The 23,875-nt window shown below is 46.5% G+C and overlaps 1 protein-coding gene across 5 annotated transcripts in view; it reads left to right on the forward strand.

Moving 5' to 3' along the window:
- Positions 1–23,875, forward strand: part of LOC125447018 (serine/threonine-protein kinase BRSK2-like) — a 183,179-nt gene that overhangs the window by 85,698 nt on the left and 73,606 nt on the right. For 4 of the 5 annotated variants that reach the window (XM_059640766.1, XM_059640767.1, XM_059640770.1 and 1 more), the window contains exon 2: positions 23,282–23,376. The exons of the other annotated variant lie outside the window; for it this stretch is intronic. In XM_059640766.1, the coding sequence (XP_059496749.1) occupies positions 23,282–23,376 (95 nt within the window). The remainder of the gene's footprint in view (positions 1–23,281; positions 23,377–23,875) is intronic. 5 annotated transcript variants of the gene reach the window in all.

The raw sequence follows: 23,875 nt of genomic DNA on the forward strand, positions 1-23,875 counted from the left end.
GCAGACATGAGCAGAATGTGCAGACGTCACTCAGACAGTCACCCGTGGGTGAAATCGAACCCAGTTCCCTGGCTCTGTGAGGCAGCGTGCGACCCATCAGTGCAGTGTTATTCCTGTGCTGGTTACGGTAGGTGGTACTATCACCAGATTAGCAATCCTGGTCCGAGGTTAGTGATCGGGGGTCATGGGCTCAAATCCCATTCTAGCAGTTGTTGGGATTTTAATTTGGTTAATTAACCCGGGACAGAAATAAGTAACTGATTGTTGTAAAAACTCATCTGGGTCACTTGATGTCCCTTTTTAATGCTCAATGCTGCCCCCTAGAAACTGGCTCAAGAACAGCACCAGCATCGACTGGTGGTGCCACTCAGAGTACAGGGACAGGGTCGGCCCATCGAGCTGCTGCATTCAGTGATGCCTCCTGTGACCGAAGAGCCGGCCAGTCCCTGGGAAAGGAGCAGCGTCGCTCCCACAGCTACCTGGGTTGAGCAAGTTAACATCAGGGGACCTCAGAAGAGGCGCTTCACAGGAACTCAGATCAAACAAAAGCTGGCATTGAGTCACAGATAGAGATAGTTGGATGGGGGAGCCAGAACTCTGAGAGAAAGACAAAAGGAAAAGAAAGACAACGGAGAACAGAGAGAAGGTGAAAACTGAAAGCGAGATTGGGAGACAGACATAGGAAAATTAAACAAGAGACCTCGGCGAACCTAACACAGTGTAACTGCACTTTGATTTTTTTTTCTCTCTTTAATGAATTCATTACTTTCCCCTGTTAATGAAGCCTGTGGGTCATGACCCCACTGCCAAAGAGACTGGTTTTAAGGAGCATTTTAAAAAGAGACAGATGGGAGGGGAGTGGGGGAGGAGAGGGTTTAGGCAGGGAATCACAAAAAGCGACCAATGTTCAGCATGTAATAGGGAAGGCAAATGAAATGAAAAGGCCTTTATTTAAAAGGGAATGGAGTATAAAAATTGTCGGGGGGGGGTGCCAAAACAAACATGAGGCACTTGTCTGACCACAGCTGGAATCTACAAATAGTTTTGTGTCCCTTATCTAAGGAAAGACACACTGGTATATGTGAAGCTCAGTCACTGGGTACGGAGGGACTATCCTAAGAGGACAGTTTGAATAGATTGGGCCCATACTGATTAGAATAGGGAAGAATGATGGTGACTTAGCGGATTCGTCAGGGGAGATGTGAAGAGGCTGTCTCCCTTTGTAGGAGAGCTAGAGGACAAACTCTCGCAACGAGGTGGGGGGGGAGTCACACATTTAAGACAGAGATGAGGAAAAATATCTTTTCTCAGATGACAGTGAACCTATGGAATTCTATATCACACAGACTGGGTTATTTAAGGCTGAAATCGATATTTCAATCAGAAAGGGGATTGAGGGTTAGAGGGATAAAAGTAGGAAAGTGGAGTTGAGGATTAGCAGATGAGTCAATGGACTGAATGGCCTACTCCTGCCCCCAGGCCTTGTGGTCGTGACTGCCCAGAGTGGGGCCATCGAAGGCACGGCCGCTAACGGAGCAGCGGGAGAAAACTGGAGATGGACAAAGGGCCAGAATTAGGGGAACGTAAAAAGGCATCAGAGAGACTCTGCATGGGGTCAAATAGGGTGGAGGGAGCAGAATTGTTCACGCTGCCCCTTTGAGACAGGAAAAGAAAGAGAGAGCCACAATGAGACGGTGTGCGTGTCTCATCTGCTTCCCGTCAACACTCTTGCACGGTCACGGTGGAGATGTCGCCTGTGCTAGGCGGGCATCACTGCTGCCAGTCTCTCATATGGTCACTGCACAGATGTACACGGTCGGCCGTGTTAGCCCCAGCTGGTCCAATGATAATCCATTATTGTCAGCAACGCCAGGACTGTGTGATCTCATGGGACTTAACACAACGAGCACGGGATGGGAGGAGGGGGGGGGTGGAGGGAGGGAATTGTGAGCGGAATATTAATTGCTGCAGAACAGCCAGCTCCATGTAACAGGCAACAGCCTGGGAATGGGGGGAGATGCTGCTGTGTTTAGCCACCTCGCAGCCTGTTTAACAGAGTCAGGGCAGCAAACTATACACAGCACTGTCAGCACTCTTACAGCAAACTCCTCTGCTGTCTCAGATTTTCAATTAAATTCATCCGAGGCAGGCTTCATTACACTACTCTCCATATCAATGGTTCTCTCTTCATTGGGGATGGGAGTGTCGCTGGCAAGGCTGGCTTTAGTCACCTGTCCCTAATTGCCCTTGGATTGAATGTCTGTCTCCCTCTCTCTCTCTGTCTTATTTTTTCTCTCTCCCTAGTATTTGCCGCTTGTCCCTAGTTGCCCTTGGGCTGAGTCTCTCTCTCTCTCTCTCCCCCTCTCTCCCCCTCCCTCCCTCAAGCGTTTGCTGCCTGTCCCTAATTGCCCTTGGGCTGAGAGTCTCTCTCTATCTCTCCCTAGTGTTTGTGCATGTCCCTAATTGCCCTTGGGCTGAGAGTCTCTCTCTATCTCTCCCTAGTGTTTGTGCATGTCCCTAATTGCCCTTGGGCTGAGAGTCTCTCTCTATCTCTCTCCCTAGTGTTTGTGCCTGTCCCTAATTGCCCTTGGGCTGAGAGTCTGTCTGGGCTATTTCAGAGGAGGATGAAGAGTCAACCATATTGTGGTGGGTGTGGAGTCACATGTCTGTAGGAAATAGAAGGAATAGGATTTTTCAACCAAATCATGACTGATCTTGTAACTGAATCCCATATTCCCGTACTATCCCATAAATATCTAGATATCTTTTGATACCCATGTTGGACACTCTCAGTGACTGACGATGAGGTAGAGAATTCCAAAATTCACCTCCCTCTGCCTTCTCTTTTCAGTGACAAATGGCCTGCCCATCATTCTCAGAAATGGGACATCAGAATTATAAGCTTAGTCAAAAGGAAAAAGGAAGCATGTGATAAGTCTAGGCAGCTACAAACCGATGAACCCCTGAGGAGGATAGAAAAATTAGGAAAGAACGTTAACACGGAATTAAGAAGGCTGAAAGCGTCCATGAAATGGCTTTAGCAAACTTGGTCAGGGAGAATCCCAAAGCTTTTTGTGCATGTATTAGGAGGAAGAGGATAGCAAGGGAAAAAGTAGGCCCACTCAAAGACAAAGGAGGCAACTTATGTGTGGAGTCACAGGAAGTGGGAGACATCCTTCTTGAGTACTTTGTATCAGTATTCACCAAGGAGAAGGACGTGACTGATGTTGAGGTCAAGGATGAGTGTGTGAATATTCTAGAGAATGTCTGTATATTGAAGGAGGAGGTTTTGGGTATCCTAAATTGCATTAAGGTAGACAAGTCCCCAGGGTCAGATGGAATCTATCCCAGGTTGCTACGAGAGGTAAGTGGAGGAATGGCTGGGGCATTAGCAGATTTCTTTGCATCCCTTTTAACCACAGGCAAAATTCCAGAGGACTGAGGATTAGACAATGATGTTCCCTTGTTTAGAAAAGGAAGCAGGGATAATCCAGGAAACTATAGGCCAGTCAGCCTGACCTCTGTGGTGGGGAAGCTCTTAGAGAAGATACACAGGGACAAGATACATGCACATTTGGAAGAAAATAGACTAATTAGTCACAGGCAGTGTGATTTTGTACAGGGAAGGTCATGTCTTACCAACATGATTGGATGCTTTGAAGAGGTAATGAAGATAAGTGGTGAGGGAAGGGCTGTGGATGTAGTTTATATGGACTTTAGTAAGGCATTTGATAAAGTCCCACAAAGCAGATTGGTACAAAAACTAAAAATCACGTGGGATTTAGGGTGGGCTGGCTAGATGGATAGAAAATGGACTCGGTCATAGAAGTCAGAGGGTAGCGGTGGAAGGAAGCTTTTCAGAATGGAGACCGGTAACTAGTGGGATCAATCTTAGGGCCTCTGTTATTTTGTAGTTTATATAAATGTTCTGGAGGAAAATTTGGGTGGTCTGATCACCAAGTTTGCAGATGACACGAAGATTGTTGGAGTTTCTGATAGTGGCAACGATTGTGAAAGTATACAACTGGATAAAGGTAGATTGGCAACTTGGGCTCAGAAATGACAGATGGAGTTTAATCCAGACAAATACGAGGTGATGCATTTTGGATTGGAGGATCAAATTTAGGTGTGAATTATATTGTAAATGGCAGAACCCTTAGGAACATTAACATACAGATGGATCTGGGTGTGCAGGTCCACAGTTGCCTAAAAGTGGCAACACACGTGGCCAAGGTGGTAAAAAAGGCATATGGCATGCTTGCCTTCATTGACGGGGCATAGAATCCAAGAGTTGGCAAAACATGTTGCAGCGATATAATACCCTTGTTAGACTGCATTGGAAGTATTGTGTGCAGTTTTGGTCACCACAATACCAGAAGGATGTGGAAGCTTTGGAGAGAGTGCAGAGAAGGTTCACCAGGATGTTGTTTGGTCTTGAGGGCATTGACTTGGAGAAAAGGGTAAAAAAAAGAGACTTGATCGAGGTTGACAAAATTATGAGAGGCATAGACAGGGTGGATAGTCAGAGACTTTTACCCAGGGCTGAACTTTCAATTACAAGGGGGCACAGGTTTGAAGTGAGAGGGGGAATGTTTAAAGGAGATGTGTGGAGGAGGTTTTTCACACAGAGAGTGGTAAGAGCCTGGAATGCATTGCCAGAGGAGGTGGTGGAAGTGGGCACATTGGCGTCATTTAAGAGGCACTTGGATGGTTACATGAACAGGGAGGGAATAGAGGGATAATAAAATGTGAGGCTGGATGAACACAGCAGGCCAAGCAGCATCTCAGGAGCACAAAAGCTGACGTTTCGGGCCTAGACCCTTCATCAGATGATGAAGGGTCTAGGCCCGAAACGTCAGCTTTTGTGCTCCTGAGATGCTGCTTGGCCTGCTGTGTTCGTCCAGCCTCACATTTTATTATCTTGGAATTCTCCAGCATCTGCAGTTCCCATTATCAGGGAATAGAGGGATATGGACCAAATAAGGGCAAAAGATTTGTTTTTTAGTTTCCGCAGCGTGTGATGGTTGGCACAGGCTTGGAGGGCCGAAGGGTCTGTTCATGTGCTGTGCTTCACTTTTGTTGTTTTGTTTTTGTATGTCACTATCCTCCCTAAATCATGGACTACTCCTATGCTGGACTAAAAACTGCAAGACCTGCGGATGCTGGAAATCAGAAACAAAATCAGAGAATGCTGAAGAAACTCAGCAGGTCTGGCAGCATCGGTGGAGAGAGAAAGCAGAGTTGACATTTTGGTGTTCTAAGGAAGGGTCACTGGACCCAAAATGTTAATTCTGCTTTCTGTCTCCACAGATGCTGGCAGGCCTGCTGAGTTTCTCCAGCGATTTCTGTTTTTGTCTCCAATCCTGGACAGACAGGAAACAGGATTGGGTTGAAAGCAGGGTTATTCTGTTTCAAAATCAGTCCCTCCCCACACCCAGCTCTTGATTGTTGACGTTCCCTATTATTCAGAAGGGCCTGTCAGCCAAACCATGCATCAGGGAGACAATGATGAGGGCTAGTTAAGCCCAAGCTACTTCTGTTTTTGAAACAAAAGCTGAAATTTCTGGAGAAACTCAGCAAGTCTGACAGCATCTGAGAAGAAAGCAGAGTTAGATGGTTTGAGCCCAGTCACTCTGCATCAGAGTTTTCTATTTTTTGGAGTCTGGTGGTGTTGTTAGGTCAGGACCAGGGGACCCTATCGCCATTGTGGGAGGGGAGAGAAGGGGTGAGGGCAGAAGTGCGGGAGCTGGGCTGGGCAGGGTTAAGGTCGCTGGGAGAAAGGCGAATGTTTCTGAGGAATCCCTCACTGCTTTTATTTTTCACTTTCCCACTCAGTACGATGACTTTGGAATAAAGTCGGCAGAATTTTCTAGAAGGCTGCAAAGGAGGACTTTGACCTTGCTAATAGATTGATCCTGGCATTGCCAACGGAGAGTGAGGACAAAGTGAGTCTGAGTGCCCTGCAGAGTTATTCAGTGATGGCACGGATGGGAAGATTTGTTACAAACCTCCATCTAGTGTTCAAAACAGCAGCTGCACGCCGTAGAGGTTGAGAAAGCCCATTCAGCCAGCTGTCAAGCACCTATCCACTCGAGTCCCACTTCCCTAAACTTGGCCTTTCAACTGTTTATCTAAATATTTCTTCAACGTTGCAATACTACTTTTTAGGCAGTGGATTCCAGATACCCACCACCCTCTGGGTGAAAGAAAATCTCCCCTAAATTCCTTCTAAACTCCTGTTCCTCAGATTAAAACAATGCCCTGGTTATTGACCCCCCCCCCCCTCCTTAAAATACCTACAGTGCCTGAATGGGCCATAAGGCCCAGCAAGTCTGCACTGACCCTCCAAAGGGGGGAATCAAGGATCGCAGGGAAAATAATGATTGTGGGTGTGAGGAATGTCGGATCAGCCATGATCCTGTTTAATGGCAGAGCAGGCTCAAGGGGCTGAATAGCCTACTTCTGTTCCTATTTCTACAGACGTATTGCTAGAAAGAAGGCAGACAAACAATATAAAATAAAGGGTTATACCCTGAGGAGGGTGAAAGCTGAGTGACATTCTTTATGCATTAATGGGATGAGGGTGTTGCTGACCAGGCAGTATTTATAGCCCATTGCTAATTGCCCAGAGGCCAGTTGAGTCAGCCACATTGCTGTGGGATTGGAGTGGCATGTCGGCCAGACCAAGTAAGAATGGTGGTTTCCTTCTCTAAAGGACATTGGTGAACCAGATGGGTTTTTCCTGACAATTGACAATAGATTCATGGTCATCATTAGATTCTTAATTCCACATTTTTTTTAAACTGACTTCAAATTCCACCAGCTGACATGGGGAGATTCGAGCCTGGGTCCCCAGAATGTTATCTGGGTCTCTAATACCACTAGGCCATTGCCTCCCCTACAGTGTATAAGTTGTAAAAGGTAGCAGGACAGGCAGAAAGTACAGTTCGTAAAGCGTACAGTAGCCTAGGGGTTTAGAATGCAAAACCAGGGAATATATACTGGTTAATAAAATGTGAGGCTGGATGAACACAGCAGGCCAAGCAGCATCTCAGGAGCACAAAAGCTGACGTTTCGGGCCTAGACCCTTCATCAGAGAGGGGGATGGGGGGAGGGAACTGGAATAAATAGGGAGAGAGGGGGAGGTGGACCGAAGATGGAGAGTAAAGAAGATAGGTGGAGAAGGTGTGGGTGGGGAGGTAGGGAGGGGATAGGTCAGTCCAGGGAAGACGGACAGGTCAAGGAGGTGGGATGAGGTTAGTAGGTAGCTGGGGGTGCGGCTTGGGGTGGGAGGAAGGGATGGGTGAGAGGAAGAACCGGTTAGGGAGGCAGAGACAGGTTGGACTGGTTTTGGGATGCAGTGGGTGGGGGGGAAGAGCTGGGCTGGTTGTGTGGTGCAGTGGGGGGAGGGGATGAACTGGGCTGGTTTAGGGATGCAGTGGGGGAAGGGGAGATTTTGAAACTGGTGAAGTCCACATTGATACCATATGGCTGCAGGGTTCCCAGGCGGAATATGAGTTGCTGTTCCTGCAACCTTCGGGTGGCATCATTGTGGCAGTGCAGGAGGCCCATGATGGACATGTCATCAAGAGAATGGGAGGGGGAGTGGAAATGGTTTGCGACTGGGAGGTGCAGTTGTTTGTTGCGAACTGAGCGGAGGTGTTCTGCAAAGCGGTCCCCAAGCCTCCGCTTGGTTTCCCCAATGTAGAGAAAGCCGCACCGGGTACAGTGGATGCAGTATACCACATTGGCAGATGTGCAGGTGAACCTCTGCTTAATGTGGAATGTCATCTTGGGGCCTGGGATGGGGGTGAGGGAGGAGGTGTGGGGACAAGTGTAGCATTTCCTGCGGTTGCAGGGGAAGGTGCCGGGTGTGGTGGGGTTGACATGTCCATCATGGGCCTCCTGCACTGCCACAATGATGCCACCCGAAGGTTGCAGGAACAGCAACTCATATTCCGCCTGGGAACCCTGCAGCCATATGGTATCAATGTGGACTTCACCAGTTTCAAAATCTCCCCTTCCCCCACTGCATCCCTAAACCAGCCCAGTTCATCCCCTCCCCCCACTGCACCACACAACCAGCCCAGCTCTTCCCCCCCACCCACTGCATCCCAAAACCAGTCCAACCTGTCTCTGCCTCCCTAACCGGTTCTTCCTCTCACCCATCCCTTCCTCCCACCCCAAGCCGCACCCCCAGCTACCTACTAACCTCATCCCACCTCCTTGACCTGTCCGTCTTCCCTGGACTGACCTATCCCCTCCCTACCTCCCCACCCACACCTTCTCCACCTATCTTCTTTACTCTCCATCTTCGGTCCGCCTCCCCCTCTCTCCCTATTTATTCCAGTTCCCTCCCCCCATCCCCCTCTCTGATGAAGGGTCTAGGCCCGAAACGTCAGCTTTTGTGCTCCTGAGATGCTGCTTGGCCTGCTGTGTTCATCCAGCCTCACATTTTATTATCTTGGAATCTCCAGCATCTGCAGTTCCCATTATCTCTGAATATATACTGGTATTGTTTGAGCTGTATACAGGAGTATACACTGAGGAGTACTGCACACAATTCTGGGTGCCATGCTTTTGGAAGGAATTGAAAACACTGGAGTGGGTGCAGAGGAGGTTTACTAGATTAATTCCAAGGGTGAAAGCTTCAGTTATCGGGATAGATTTGGAAACATTGGAACTTATTCTGGAGAAGAGAACACTATGAGGAGATCTGAGAGAAGTTTTCAAAATGGTGAGGGGTCTGAACAAAAAAAGATGGAGAGGAAAGGATCGAGAATTTGGGGACACAGCCCTAAGGTGATTATGATAGCAATGATGATGATGTGCGAAAATAAACTCTTCAGACTGCAAGTAGTTATAGAGTCATACAGCGCAGAAACAGACCCTTTGGTCGAACTCATTAGTGTGAAACAGAAATCCGAATCTTAGCGATAGTAGGAACTGCCAATGCTGGAGTCAGAGATAACACAGTGTGGAGTTGGTGGAACACAGCAGGCTGGGCATCATCAAAGGAGCAGTTTCATTGATGTTTTGGGTCAGCATCCTTATTTTTTTCTGAAGAAGGGTCCTTGTGTTATATCCGAATCTTAGCAGGTCTCATTTGCCAGCATCTGGCCCATGTCCCTTCCTATTCATGTACCCATCCAGATGCCTTTTAAAAGTTGTAATTGTACCAGCCTCCACCACTTCCTCTGGCAGCTCATTCCATACATGCATCACCCTCTGTGTGAAAAAGATCCCCCTTAGGCCCCTTTTGAAATCTTTCTCCTCTCACCTTAAATCTGTGCCGACTAGTTTTGGACTCACCCACCCTTGGGAAAAAGGCCTTGGCGATTCATCATATCCATGCTCCTCATGGTTTTATAAACCTCTGTAAGGTCACCCCATAACCTCCAACACTCCAGCGGAAAAAGACCCTGGCCTATTCAGTCTCTCCCCATAATTCAAACTATCTAGAACTGGCAACTTAGTTCAGGAATGGTTTGGTCTCCTTACATGAGAAAGGATGGACTGGCACTGGAGTGGGTGCAGAGGAGGTTCACTAGGTTGATTCCAGAGTTTGGCGTATGAGGAGAGATTGAGTAGACTGGGACTATACTCATTGGAACTTAGAAGAATGGGTGGTGATCTTATAGAAACATGAAAAATTATGAAAGGAGTAGATAAGATAGAAGCAGGGAGGTTGTTTCCACTAGTGGGTGGAACCAGAACTAGGGGGCATAGCCTCAAAATAAGGGGCAGCAGGTTTAGGGCTGAGTTGAGGAGAAACTTCTTCACCCAAAGGTTTGTGAATCTGTGGAATTCCCTGCCCAGTGAAGCAGTTGACGCTACCTCGTTGAATGTTTTTAAAACAAAGATAGTTAGATTTTTCAAGAGTAAAGGGATGAAAGGTTATGGTGAGGGGTAGGTAAGTGGAGCTAAGTCCATGAAAAGATCAGCCATGATCTTATTGAATGGCATAGCAGGTTCAGTGAACCAGACGGCCTACTCCTGCTCCTATCTCATACGTTCTTATGAAATGTGGTGGAGGCATGTTCAACTGAGGTATTCGAGAGGGCGCTGGATGATTATTTGAAGAGAAATAACGTACAAGGGCATGGGGATAAAGCAGGAAAATAGCATTAAGTCACGCCGCTTGTTCAGAGAGCTGGTATATTCACAATGGGCTAATGGGCCTCTTTCTGCACTATAACAGTTCTGTGATTCAGTGCTGGTCTCCCTACTTAAAGAAAGATGTACTGTTCCGAGGAGGTCATTTGGGCTGATTCACAGGATGAAGGAGATTGTCTTATGAGGAAGGGTTGAGCAAGTTGGGCCTATAGCGAATGGAATTTAGAAGAATGATATGTGATCTTATTGAAACATCTTATTTTGAGGGGACTTGACAGGGAGGGGTTGAGAGAATGTTCATAGGGGATAGGCAGGAAATTAGAGTTAAGGTTACAATTAGATCAGCCATAAACTTACTGAATGACAAAGCATTCATGGGGCAGTAGAACAGCTCAGTATTGCTGCCTCACAGTGCTAGGTTCAATTCTACCCTTGGGCAACTGTCTGTAAGAAGTTTGCATATTCTCCCCATGCCTGTGCGGGTTTCCTCTGGATGCTCCAATTTCCTCCCACAGATGTACAGGTTAGGTGGATTGGCCATGCTCAATTGCCCTGTTGTTCCAAGCATATGCAGGCTAGATGGATTGGCCGTGGTAAATGCCGGGTTACAGGGATAGGGTAGGGGCATTTGGGTAGGATGCTTTTTGGAGAGTCAGTATATGGCCTGCATCCACACGGTCGGCATTTTATGAAAGCAGGCCTAGTAGACCGAATGGCCTGCTCCTATTTCTTATTACCTTATTCATTGGGGTTTAGAAGAATAACAGGCAATCTTACTGAAACATATGATACTTAAGGTGCATGACAATGGATGTGGAAAGGTTGTTTCCGCTTTTGGGAGAGTCTGGGACTAGAAGGCTTACTCTCTGCCTAAGGGCTGCCTATTTTAAAACAGAGATGAGGAGGAATTTATTCTCTCAGAGGGTTAGTGACCCTGTGGAATTCTTTCCCACAGAGGGAAGTCGAGGCAGGGTCATTAAGTATATTCGAGGTTGAGATAGGTTGAATTTTTAACCAATTCCAGAACCAACAATTATGGGGAAAGGCAGGAAGGTGGAGTTGGAGATTATCAAATCGTGATCTCATTGAATGGCGGGGCAGATTCAGTGGGCTGAAAGGCCTACTTCTGCTCATTTGCCTGGTGGCCTTCTTCAAAGAGCCAGCATGAGCAAGTGGACCGAATGGCCTGCCTCTCCAGTAAGATGCTGTGATTTGAACACAGGTTGTCTACCTTAGCAAGTTTCTGCTGTAAAGTTGATAATGCCACAGCACTCCAAGCTGTTGAGTGCATTCAGGATTAGATTACCTTTTGTTTTAAATGGAGTGATACAGCACTGAAACAGACCCTTCGGTCCAACTAGTCCATGCCAATCATAATCCCAAACTAAACTAGTCCCACTTCCCTGCACTTGGCCCAGATCCCTCCAAACCCTTTTTCATGTTCTTACCCAAATATCTTTCAAACGTTGTAGCTGAACCTGCAATATATTTCACTCTTTGTATAAAAAAGCTGCCCCTCATATCTTTTCAAAACTTTCTTCTCTCTCCTAGTCTTGAAACCCCCTTCCCTAGGAAAAAGACACCTGCCATTCGCTTTATCTATATCCTTTATGACTGTAAAAGGTCATCCCTCAACCTTCTACGCTCCAATGAAAAATGTCCCAGCCTATCCGGCCTCTCCTTATAACTCAAACTCTGTATTCCTGGCAACATCCTGGTAAATCTCTTCTGAGCCCTCTCCAGTTTAATAATATCCTTCATTATAACAGGGTGGCCAGAACTGGACACAGTATTCCAGAAGAGGCCTCACCAACATCCTGTACAGCCTCAACATGACATCCCAACTCCTATACTCAAAGGTCTGAGCAATGAAGGCAAGCGTGCTAAATGCCTTTTTAACCACCCTGTCTACCTGTGACACAACTTTCAAAGAATTATGTACCAAACCTTTAGGTCTCTCTGTTCTACAACACGATTCACAGCCCTACTTTTAATTGTACAAGTCCTGTCCTTGTTTGTTGGAGCAAAACAATAAGTTTTTAAGACATTTTCTTTCATCCCGAAGGCCACTAATTGGGAATGATGGTACATTTCCTGGAAACTGAAGGCAGCGTCAAATGTACTTGGATCAAATTGTTACCCCACCATCCAGGAAGGAGTACATTTTCCTAAGGGATCCCATGTCCATCGTTACAAGAGAAAAGAGCGAAGCTTGTTTCCCGTTCCCAACCTTGGGTCCCAGGCAATATTTAACCAACAACCGACATCAAACAGACAGATAAACTCAATAATGCTGATTGGACAGGGGGATACTGTCACAGCTGGAAATCCGAAAACAGAATGAGGAAATGCTAGAGAAAGGCAGCAGCATTTGTGAAGGGATTGACACTTTCCAGAGAGAGGGAAAATGCGATGGGGGGAGCAGAGCAGGGAGGGGGAGCTGTGGAAGTGCCATTAAATAAGGTCTCCACTGGACAGTTATTTTCTTCAGTCACATGCTGGTGGGTTCAGAGAAGATTCCGTTTAGGTCATCTTGTGGCTGGGAGGCTGATGGACAAGAGGTAGCATCACAGCTGTACATTCCCATGATATCTGGTTCATATTTCTTTCTAAATACGCTGTGTCTATTGCCATGGCAACCGTAGGCATCAGACCCCCTGCCCATATTGTCACAGTACCTACACCGTTACTGCTCAGTGTGGGGTTACTGAAATCACCATAGTGAGGGTGACAGAGCAGGGAGGTGGAGAGTGCGATGGGGGGAGGAGATGGAGCAGGGAGGTGGAGAGTGCATTGGGATGAGACAGAGTTGGGGGGGAGCGCGATGGGGGAGAGACAGAGCAGGGAGAGGGTGAGTGCGATGGGGGGAGACGGAGCAGGGAGAGGGTGAGTGCGATGGGGGGAGACGGAGCAGGGAGAGGGTGAGTGCGATGGGGGGAGACGGAGCAGGGAGAGGGCGAGTGCGATGGGGGGAGACGGAGCAGGGAGAGGGCGAGTGCGATGGGGGGAGACGGTTCAGGGAGAGGGCGAGTGCGATGGGGGGAGACGGATCAGGGAGAGGGTGAGTGCGATGGGGGCAAATGGATCATAGAGGGGGTGAGTGCAATGGGAGAGACTGAGTGAGGAGAGGCAGAGTGTGATTTGGGAGATGGAGCGGAAAGTGTGAGAAAGTGATGGGGAGAGAGAGTACAGTAGGAGAGATGGAGAGGGAGAGTGCAATGCGAGAGAGAAGCGGAAAGGAAAGGGTGCAAGGGGGGAGACAGAGCAGGAAGAGGGAGAGTGCAATGGGTTGAGGCGGAGCAGGGAGGAGGAGATTGTGATGGGGGGAGACAGAGCAGGGAGGGGGAGAGTGCGATGGGGTGAGATGGAGCAGGGAGAGGGAGAGTGTAATGGGAGAGACAGAGTGAGGAGAGGGAGAGTGTGATGGGGGAGAGAAGCGGAGAGGGGGAGAGTGTGAGGGGGGAGATGAAGCTGGAGTGGGAGAGGGAAAGTTCACTGGGGGAGGTTGAACTGGGAGAGGGAGAGTGAGCTGGGCAGATGGAGCAGGGGAAGGGAGATTGGACAGTGCAGTGGGGGAGAGAGAGAATGTGAAGTGTGGAGATGGAGCTGTGAGAGGGAGAGCGTGATGGGGGAAACAGCACAGTGAGCGGGGAGTGCGATGGGAGAGAAGGAGCTGTGACGGGAAGAGTGCAATAGGGGAGACTGAGCTGGCAGAGGGAGAGGGAAGAGTGCGATGGGGGAAATGGAGCTGGGAGATGGAGAATCCGATGGGGGAGACTGTGTGGCAGGAGAGGAAAGGGAGATTTTGAAGGGTGGAGATGGAGCTGTGAGAGGAGCGTGTGATGGGGAGACAGCGCGGGGAGAGGACAGAGGGAAGAGTGCGATGGATGGAGATGGAAGTGCAAGTGGGAGACGGAGAGTGCAATAAGGGAGAAAGGGCTGGAAGAATGGAATGGTGAATTAGGGGCTAGAGCTGGGATTGGGGAGCAGAAAAGCTGAATAAGGAGTGGGGGTTTTGGGAGAGGGGCAGGAGAGTGGAACAGGGAATGGTGTGGGGGGAGAGCTGGGAACCAAGAAGCTAGATCTGTGTGGGGAATGAGTGTGATGAGGGTTCCTTAGGTTTCAGTGACATCATCCATATTATGTGCAAATGCATCCTCTGTTGTCGTATTTGAACATCAGCTGAGCACATGCCTGAGGTGGAGGCCATCTTTGGTGAGTTTTGTATTAGCAACACACACCCTACTAAGAACAGTCGAACAGTATTACATCTCCACAGGGGAATGCAGATTTGTACCCACCGTCAGCCATGACCTTATCAAATAATACAGCAGGACAAAGGGGCTGAATCGTCCACAGCTCTTCCTAACTCAGCCTGAGGACGGGTATATTGCAAAGACAGCAAGATGAGGGTTGGATACTCCTTTGGGCACCTTATGAGGATTTGCTTTCACAAACCCACTTTCCCATAGATATCATGGTGATGTACTGTTCAGTGAATCCCTTAATTTTTCTGTTAGTGAATTGTGATTCGTTCTCACAAATTATTCTTTCAAGAATGCTTGGCTCAGCGAGCAGAGTTTGTAATGCTGAGAGGTGTTGTTGTGGCTCTCAAATCTTCCACATTTCAGACGAATGGAAACTGTGACAAGGAGACACCACTTTTGATGATGGGTAAGTAAATCAGCTCCTGCAGTGTGCCATGGTCTGACTGGTACTTCAGTAACTATCATCCCCTCTTCTTATGTGCACTTCTTTTTCTTATTCATTAGTGGGATATGGGTATCACTGCCTGGGCAAACATTTATTGCCCATCCCTAGGTTCCTTCAGAAGATGGTGGTGAGCTGCCGTCTTGATGAGCTGCAGTTCTTCTGGTGTAGAGACTCTCACAATGCTATTAGGAAGGGAGTCTCAAGATTGTGAGCCACGGAAGGAAAGGTGATATATTTCCAAGTCAGGACGGTGTAAAGCTTTGACGGGGCCTGGCAGAGGCTGGTGTTCCCATGTATCTGCTGCTCTCGTCATCCAAAAGGTAGTGTTTGTGGGTTTGGAAGGTGCTGTCTGAAGAAGCCTTATTCAGTTTCTGCAGTGCATCTTAAGGGTGATACAGTCTATTGAGTGTTGATGGCAGATGCAGTGAATGTGGATGTGGTACCAGTCAAGTGGATTGCTTTGTCCTAGGTGGTGCCAAGCTTTTTGAGTGTTGTTGGAGGTGCGCCCATCCAGGCATCTGGGGAGTATTCCATCACACTCCTGACTTGTGCCTTTGTAGATGGCAGTCAGGCTTTGGGGAGAGGAGTTGAGTTACTTCTTGCAAGATTCCTAACCTCTGACCTTCACCTGTATCCACAGTACAATAGGACTAGTCCAGTTCAGTTTCTGGTCGATTGTTTCTCTTCCTCTGGCTCTAGCATACATTGCATGGAGGGACCATTCTTTTGAGATCTTCATAGATGTCTCTATCCTGTTGACCTGGCTCTGAACTTAGACTTTTCTAAACCCATTGTTTTTCCTTTGAGAAGTTTATCCTACAAAGACTTGGCTGGCTCTTTCCCAGATCTGTCTTCCAGTGAGATATCATTTCTGAGAGAGCTATCCTGCACCATGTGTTTGCTACCTCCTGTTAACAGACTATCTCTGGTCCCATCTTGAAATGAACTCCATTTTGGAGAGGTTACACACATTAGAGGGTGACGAAGCATTATAGGTGGATCTTTAATCCTCAGGCTTACTGAAGAAAACTGCAGTTCTTTGCCACTGCTCAACCCCAGGAGAGTGGGACCATCAGTTTTCAGTGATGTGAAACCTTTATTTAACATCCCTCCCTAGGTCTGAGCTTCGGATTTGGGCCTTTCTCAGATACCCTTTCCAGGAAAGGTTGTGTATATCATAGAATCCCTACTATGTGGAAACAGCTATTTGGCCCAACAAGTCCACACCGCCCCTCTGAAGAGCATCCCACCCACACCCATTCCCTTAACCCTGCATTTCCACATGTTTAATCCACCTAACTTAAACATCTCTGGGCAGTATGGGCAATTTAGCATGGCCAATCCACCTAGCCTGCACATCTTTGGACTGTGGGAGGAAACCGGAGCACCCGGATGAAAGCCATGCAGACACGGGGAGAATGTGCAAACTCCACGTAGACAGTTGCCCGAGGCTGGAATCGAACCCATGTCCCTGGTGTTGTGAGGCAGTGGTGCTAATCACTGAGCCTGGGTGGGATGGTGTTACTACCTGCTCTTGTGTACGTCCCAAACTTCAGATTTATGTCTCACCCTGGTCCTGATCTAAAGATTTAGGAACATAGTAAGAGTGGTAGGCCATTCAGCCCATTAAAGCCTGCCATGCCATTTAGTAGGATCATGGCTGAACAAACACTTCAAAGCCTTTTGCTCTCCCCATCTCCATAACCCTGTACACATTGGAAAGTAGAATTCTGTCAATTAAAAAAACAATATAACTGCGGATGCTGGAGATCAAACAAAAACAGAAATTTCTGGAAAAGTTCAGCAGGTCTGGCAGCACCTCTGGAGGGAAATCAGAATTAACATTTTGGGGCCAGTGGCCCTTCTTCAGAAACCCGTTTTGTTCTAAGGGTCACTCCACCAGAAATGTTATGATTTCTGTCCACAAATGCTGCCAGACCTGCTGAGCTTTTCCAGCAATTTCTATTTTTGGTAAAAATCTGTTGATCTCTGACATAAAAATACTCAAAGACTGAACTTCCACAGTCCTCTGTTGTGGAGAATTCCAAAGATTCACAACTCTCGAAGTAAAATAATTTCTCTTCATCTCAGATGTGAATAGCAGTCCCCTCATTTTTAAATGTGGTCCCCTTGGTCAAGGGAACACCTGCACCTATCTGTGTCTAGCCTTTCTCAATATTTGGTATGTTTCCATGAGATCATCTCTCATTCTTTGAAAATCTGGAAAATACAGGTCTAGTTTTCTCAGTTTGCTCAATCTCACTTCATCAGACAGTTCTGCCACCACAGGAACAATTCTGGGGAACCTCTGTTACATTCCGTCTGTGATAATAATATCATTCCTGGGATAAGGAGACCAAAACTATCCACTACTCCAGGTGGGGTCAATCCAAGCTCCTCTACAATTGAAGCAAGACTTCACTATTCTGTACTCAAATTGTCTTGCAATAAAGGCTAACATTTTATTCGCCTTCATAACAGCTCACTGCACCTGCATCCATTTCAAATATCTGGAATACTTCCTGCAGTTCCTGTGTCTACGTCAAGCTTATCCTCATCTTCCTGGCTATTTTGGTGTCTTTTTTTTTCCATTTTATTTACCCTGATTGATGTCTCGTTTACTGTCTTCTTCCTGTGTCCACCTCATCTTTTTCTGGTGTTTGGACTTCTTGCATGCTCTTTAACCTGTACATTGATTAATTGATTTGATCGATTGATTGATTTATTATCGTGTGTACCAAAATACAGTGAAAAGCTTTGTTTACGAGTGGTATAGGCAGATCACAGCGAGCAAAGGATGTACAGATCAAAAAGTCTTAAGAGGCATACAGGTTGCATTGCAGGTTACATTATTTGAGGCTAGAGTCCATTCAACAATCTGATAACAGCCAGAAAGAAGCTGTTCCTGAACCTGCTCGTGCATGTGATCAGGCATTTCCTTCTGTCAGTGAGCTCACGAGCAACTCATACCCAGCTCTGGCCTATCATTTTGTGGGTGGCATATGCGTTCTTCGGCTGCAGTCTCATTGCACTAAGCCTGGGGTTTTTCTCTCTTGACTTAACTGAACACTAGCCGTGTGGGTAGTCAGTGCCCATGATCTGCCCAGTCTTGGCTTTATGCGCTCTGGGGCAGTGTCTGCAGCCTGTAGTATTGTCAGCTTGTCCTTTCCCATTAATTCCGTTTGTACCTCGGGGCATGCAGCTGAACTAACAGCCTTTTGCCTGTGTCCTTGAACTTTTTCTTTCAGAATGTATCTCCGAACTCTCGTTGCTCGTGCTTTTCAGTCTCATTCTGAAAGTGTCCATAGGCTCATCCGTTTGCGATGGGGCCAGAACGCATCTTTGTTCATCCTGAGTTTTGAGTGGCCTGCTGTTCTAACTTACCACTCGACTCTCATTCTGACCTCTCTGCCCTTGTCCTGTTGCACTGTCGCAATGAAGCTCAGTTTAAGTTTGAAGAGAAGTATCTACTTTGATCCAATACTTTACAGCCTTCCAGACTCGGCACTGGGGAGGCGATGGTCTAGTGGTATTATTGCTGGACCGTTAATCCAGAGGCCCAGGTAACATTCTGGGGACCTGGGTTTGAATCGTGCCATGGCAGATGGTGGAATTTGAATTCAATAAAATATCTGGAATTAAGAATCTAGAGGCATTACTGATTAGGTAGCATTTATTGCCCATCCCTAATTGCCCAGAGAGCAGTTCAGAGTCAACCACATTTGCTGTGGGTCTGGAGTCACATGTAGGCCAGAAACGTAAGGATGGTAGTTTCCTTCCCTAGAAGGCATTAGTGAGCCAAATGGGTTTTTTCAACAATCAGCAAAGGATTCACAGTCATCATTGGATTAACTCCAGGGATTTATTCTGCTGTGGCAGGATTTGAATCCAGGTTCCTCAGAATGTTATCTGGGTCTCTCGATTAACAGACCAGCAATAATACCATTAGGCCGTTGCCTCCCCAGCAAAAGCTAGTTTGTTTGCTTGCTTTTTGTCTTAGTTCCAATCTCAATACTGTTGGCTGCTCCCAGTGCTTGTAGGAAGTTAGTGTCCAGTTAAAATGACTTCATATCTTCTGCCATCATTTGGCATTGAATCACTGCTGTGATCTGTTCCTTAAGAGGTGTTTTTGGAATGCTTCAGTTGGACTGGAGGCAATCACTGACTCCATTCTCAGCTCCAACAGTTTTGTCTCTGAAAACACAGAGTTTGTTGCCTTTTTCACGATATGAACTTACAAATCCATCTTCAGTTTCGTCTGGCTATTGTCTGTAGGATATCAGTATTGGATAATGAATTCTAAAGTTTACTGTTATATGAAGAAGAGCTTCTTGAGAAGAGATTATATAAAATGAGCCTGTTTTCTCTCGAATTTAGAGTAGCATGCTGGCTCAGTGATTAGCACTGCTGCCTCACAGCGCCAGGGACCCAGGTTTGATTCCAGCCTCGGGCGACTGGCTGTGTGGAGTTTGCACATTCTTCCCGTGTCTGTGTGGGTTTGCTCCGGTTTCCTCCCACAGCCCAAAAACATGCAGGCCAGGTGGATCGGCCATGCTAAATTGCCCTGAAGTTACAAGGATCAGCCATGGTAAATGTGGGGTTACAGGGATGGGATGGGGCTGGTGCTCAGACTGGGTGGGATGCTCTCCAGAGGATTGGTGCAGACTCGATGGGCTGCATGGCCTCTTTCTGCACTATAGAGATCCTATGAATTTAGCAGGTTATGGGATGATCTGATTGAAATCAGGAAAAGACAGTACAGATAAAGATAAACTGTTTCCACTAGGGGGAGAGCCTGAGAATTAGGGCCAGATTGTTCAGGAGAAGCGTTAGGAAGCACTCCTACACACAGAGGGTAGTAGATGTTTGGAACTCTGTTCTACAAACAACTGTGGATGCTGGATCATAAATCTTTGTTAAGGAAACGGTATTAAGGGATAAGGGCCAAAGGCAGGTGTATGGACTTTGGCCACAGATCAGCCTTGGGGTCTTGAGGAGCTGAATAGCCTACTCTTATTTCTATGTTCTAGCACTTCCCACATCTTGTGGGATCTTTTTGGTCCTCTTTGGGCAAACCAAAGTATTAATTCCATGCAAACCCAGACTCTCAACTGCTGTCAGTATTCTCTTGGCTTACTTGCTTGGGTCTGTAATTGCTTGAAACATCAGAGTCATAGTGTCGTACAGCGCGGAAACAGAGCCTTTGGTCCAACTCATCCATGCAGACAAGACATCCCAATCTGACCTAGTCCCATTTGCCAGCATTTGGCCTGTATCCCCCTAAACCCATCCTATTCATGTACCTATCCAGATGCCTTTTAAATGTTGTAATTGTACCAGCCTCCACCACTTCCTGTGGCAGCTCATTCCATACACGCACCACCCTCTGTGTGAAAATGTTGCCCCTCAGGTCCTTTTTAAACATTCTTTGTTTTAAAAACGTTTGAACTTCAATCAGAAGATCTAAGGTCTTTCAGTTGATGCTGGGGGCTTGAGTATTGATTCTTCTACTATTCTTTTGCCTTTTGTAAGCACTTTAGACATGGCAGTACTGGTATTATGATGGGGACGTTCCATGTGTACCTGCAGCAATGTAATTTGCTGCTTTATTTGCCTTTTGCTTTTTGTTTCATTTCATCCAGCTGTGTGTGTGCCGTCAGCATTGTATTTAGAATGGGTTTTCTACTTTCTGTTTAAAAATTGTTCTGCCGACTCTACTGTTGTTAATTTCAGGCCCCCACTCAGTTTCCCTTGTTTGAATTTACATTTTTTTTCATAGTTTTGCTTAAAGGTGTTGTCTGAAAGGTTGTGAAGCAAAATCAGAATTGCTGGAGAAACTCAGCAGGTCTGGCAGTATCTGTGGTAAGAAGGTAGAGTTAATGTTTTGGGTCCAGCGACCCTTTCTCCGAAGTTAACTGGACCCGAAATGTTAACTCTGCTTTCTCTCTCCACACCTGCTGAGTTTTTTCCAACAATTTCTGATTTTGTTTCTGATTTCCAGCAACTGCAGTTTTTATGCTTTTCTTGCTTAAAATGTGTAATCCTGACTTAAGTAACTGCCTGCACAGAGCTGGCCAGTATTCCCAACATGTGGAGAAATTGCATCAGCTTCTGTTTGTTTGTTTCTTTTTCTGCGGGTAAATCTGAATTACTGAAATGTACTACATCTGCTGCTTCTATCCCTGATCGACAAAGTCTGTATTGCTGCTTTCTCTGTTCTGCCTTTGTATTAAAAAGATACATACTGGTTGCTTGTGCAAGCAATAAGGAAAACAAATGGATTCTATTTACCTGAAGGTCTCAGGTGGGTTTATTAACAGCTAAAGTTCATAGATATAGTACAGGCGACCTCTAGACACACTTTAGCTGAGACTGCTGCAGAGTGACCATGGCTAATGGTCATGTGATGCCATCTTGGGCCTAAGTCTGCAATATTGAGTTCTTAAATGAATACTGCTCTTCAAGTGATATTACATCCCTTTCCTTTCCCTCTTCACATATTACAATGGCTGCCGCTCTATTTCTCTCTCTCCCATGCTCTCCAGCTTAAATTGACAGCTGATCTCTCTCTCTCTCTCTCTCACCCACACTCTGTTTAGATTAAATTCCCTACAGTATGGAAACAGGCCCTTCAGCCCAACAAGTCCACACCGCCCCTTTGGAGCATCCCACCCAGACCCATCCCCATCCCCCTAATCTACACATCTCTAAACACGACGGGCAATTTAGCATGGCCCATCCACCTAGCCTGCGCATCTTTGGACTTTGGGAGGAAACCGGAGCACCCGGAGGAAACGCACACAGACACGGGGAGAATGTGCAAACTCTGCACAGACAGTAACCCGAGGCTGGAATTGAACCCGGGTCCCTGGCACAGTGAGGCTGCAGTGCTAACCACTGAGCCATTGTGCCGCCCACTGTTTGCTCTGTCTTTTCTCTCTTTCCTTTTCCCCTTTCCTATGTCCAGTTGAGCACAATCCATCCTTTCAGGATAAGTGTACAAACATATGAATAAGGAAAGAGTAGGCCATTCAGTCCTTTGAGCCTGTTCTGCCAAACACAAGATGAAGGCAGATTTGATTTTAATCTCAACTCTACATTCCTGCATAGTCCCGAAAATCTTTCATCCCCTTGGTCATCAAGGGTCTATCTACCTCTGTCTTAAAAATGTTTAAAGACACTGCATCCACTGCCTTTTGAAGGGAATTCCAAGGACTCATAAATCTTTTGGGACAAAAAAAAATTTCTTCATTTCTGTTTTAAGTGGGCAACCTCTTACTTTAACCGAACACCCCTAGTTCTAGATTCTCCCACAAGAGGAACATCCTTTTGACAGCCACCCAATCGAGTCCCCTGAGGATCATATATGCTTCAATTACCGATTTTGATTTTTACTATCATAAGTGCTCAAGTACAATATAGGAGTACAATGAAAAGTGCATAATGTCGCCGTCGTAGGAACCATTTTAGGTATAAGTACCTAGTTAGAGAATCTTAAAAACCAGGTAGAAAGAGAGAACAACGTTTCTTTTTCTTAGGGTGGACGTAGCTATTATGAGGGGGCATAGTTTTAAAGTGAGTGGAGGTAGATGGAGGGTAGACGTCAGAGGTAGGCTCTTTACTCAGAGAGTGGCCGGGGCATGGAATACATTGCCGGAGAGGGCAGTGGAGTCGGCCTCGTTAGGGGCATTTAAGCGGCTATTAGATAGGCATATGGATGATAGTATAAGGTAGTGGAGGTGAGATAGACCTTAGGTTTAGAGTAAAAGTTTGGCACAACAACGTGGGCTGAAGGGCCTGTACTGTGCTGTACTGTTCTATGTTCTGTTTTCTATGTTGTAAAGTTAGGAGTTAAATATTGCAGTAATTGAGGCATGGCATAAAACACATGAGATAAGGTTAAAAGTTACACATTGCTGACGTTCTTAGTTTTAAATAGAAAATAAAGAAGTAAAGCTGAAAGTCAACTCTGACTCTTGTAAACTCTAGAGGGTACAGGCCTAGTCTTTCCTGATGAGGCAGTCCATTCATTTCAGCGATTAGTTTAGTAAACTTTCTCTGAAGTGTTTCCAACGTGTTAACCTTCTTCACTGGGTACGGTGATCAGTTTTGTACTCAGTACTCCAGATACTCTTATCGTTGACCTGTATAACTGAAGTATAACCTCCTTACTCTTGTCTTCAACTGGGGAAGAAAAATTGGGGGAGGAAAATATACAAAACATTACCAAATTGACGAATGGAAGCAGCTTCTTTTGTTCTTCTTCGAATAACTGCGCAGCAGGTGTCTGGAGAAGTTGCCACCCAAAATGGCGGAGGACCATCAGGAAGGCCCAAAGCCTCTTAGGTACTGGGAGGACCAAACTCCACTCATCCTGTATCCCAGAATCCTCGAGGAGTTAAATACCAAGGTGTTGTTTGTAATGTGTGTTTGCATTGTCCTTTTGTTACAGGTCTGGTAAAGCTGGGGATTCACTGTATTACAGGACAGAAGGTTGCAATAAAGATTGTGAACCGGGAGAAGTTGACTGAATCGGTCCTCATGAAGGTGAGAACCCCACACGCTGCCACTTCTGAAGTTGCTCACCTGGATTTCTTGTTCGGGAGAAGCTTTTTGTTTTGAGTGGTGAGGGTCTACAATGCAAGAGAGCATTAGGGTGGACGATAACATGATTGTGGTTCAGAACTGGTTAGCTAAAGACAAAAGGTTTCCAGGACAATAGGGAAAGGGGCAGGGGAGAGTCAGATTTGCAGAGGGCTAGCATGGTCAGGGTGGGCCAAAAGGCCTCCGTCTGAGCTGTAACCAGTCCATGATTAATTCCTTCCAGAGTTCTTTCTTTCCCAACTTTATCAGGAGAGAAGGTCCATAAGCTCTACTGAATGGATAAGCTAATTCTCCTGGGAAGAGGCTAGTAGTGAAGGGCTATTGATTTAGGATTATCTCTAATGGAGGCAGCACAGTTTAAGCAAAGTTTCTTTGCTCAGAGAGTTGTTGAAATGTGGAATGCTTTGCCACAGGGATTAGTTAGAGGCATCTTATGAAGTGA

This window comes from Stegostoma tigrinum, chromosome 38 (assembly GCF_030684315.1).
Source record: "Stegostoma tigrinum isolate sSteTig4 chromosome 38, sSteTig4.hap1, whole genome shotgun sequence".
Lineage (NCBI taxonomy): Eukaryota > Metazoa > Chordata > Chondrichthyes > Orectolobiformes > Stegostomatidae > Stegostoma > Stegostoma tigrinum.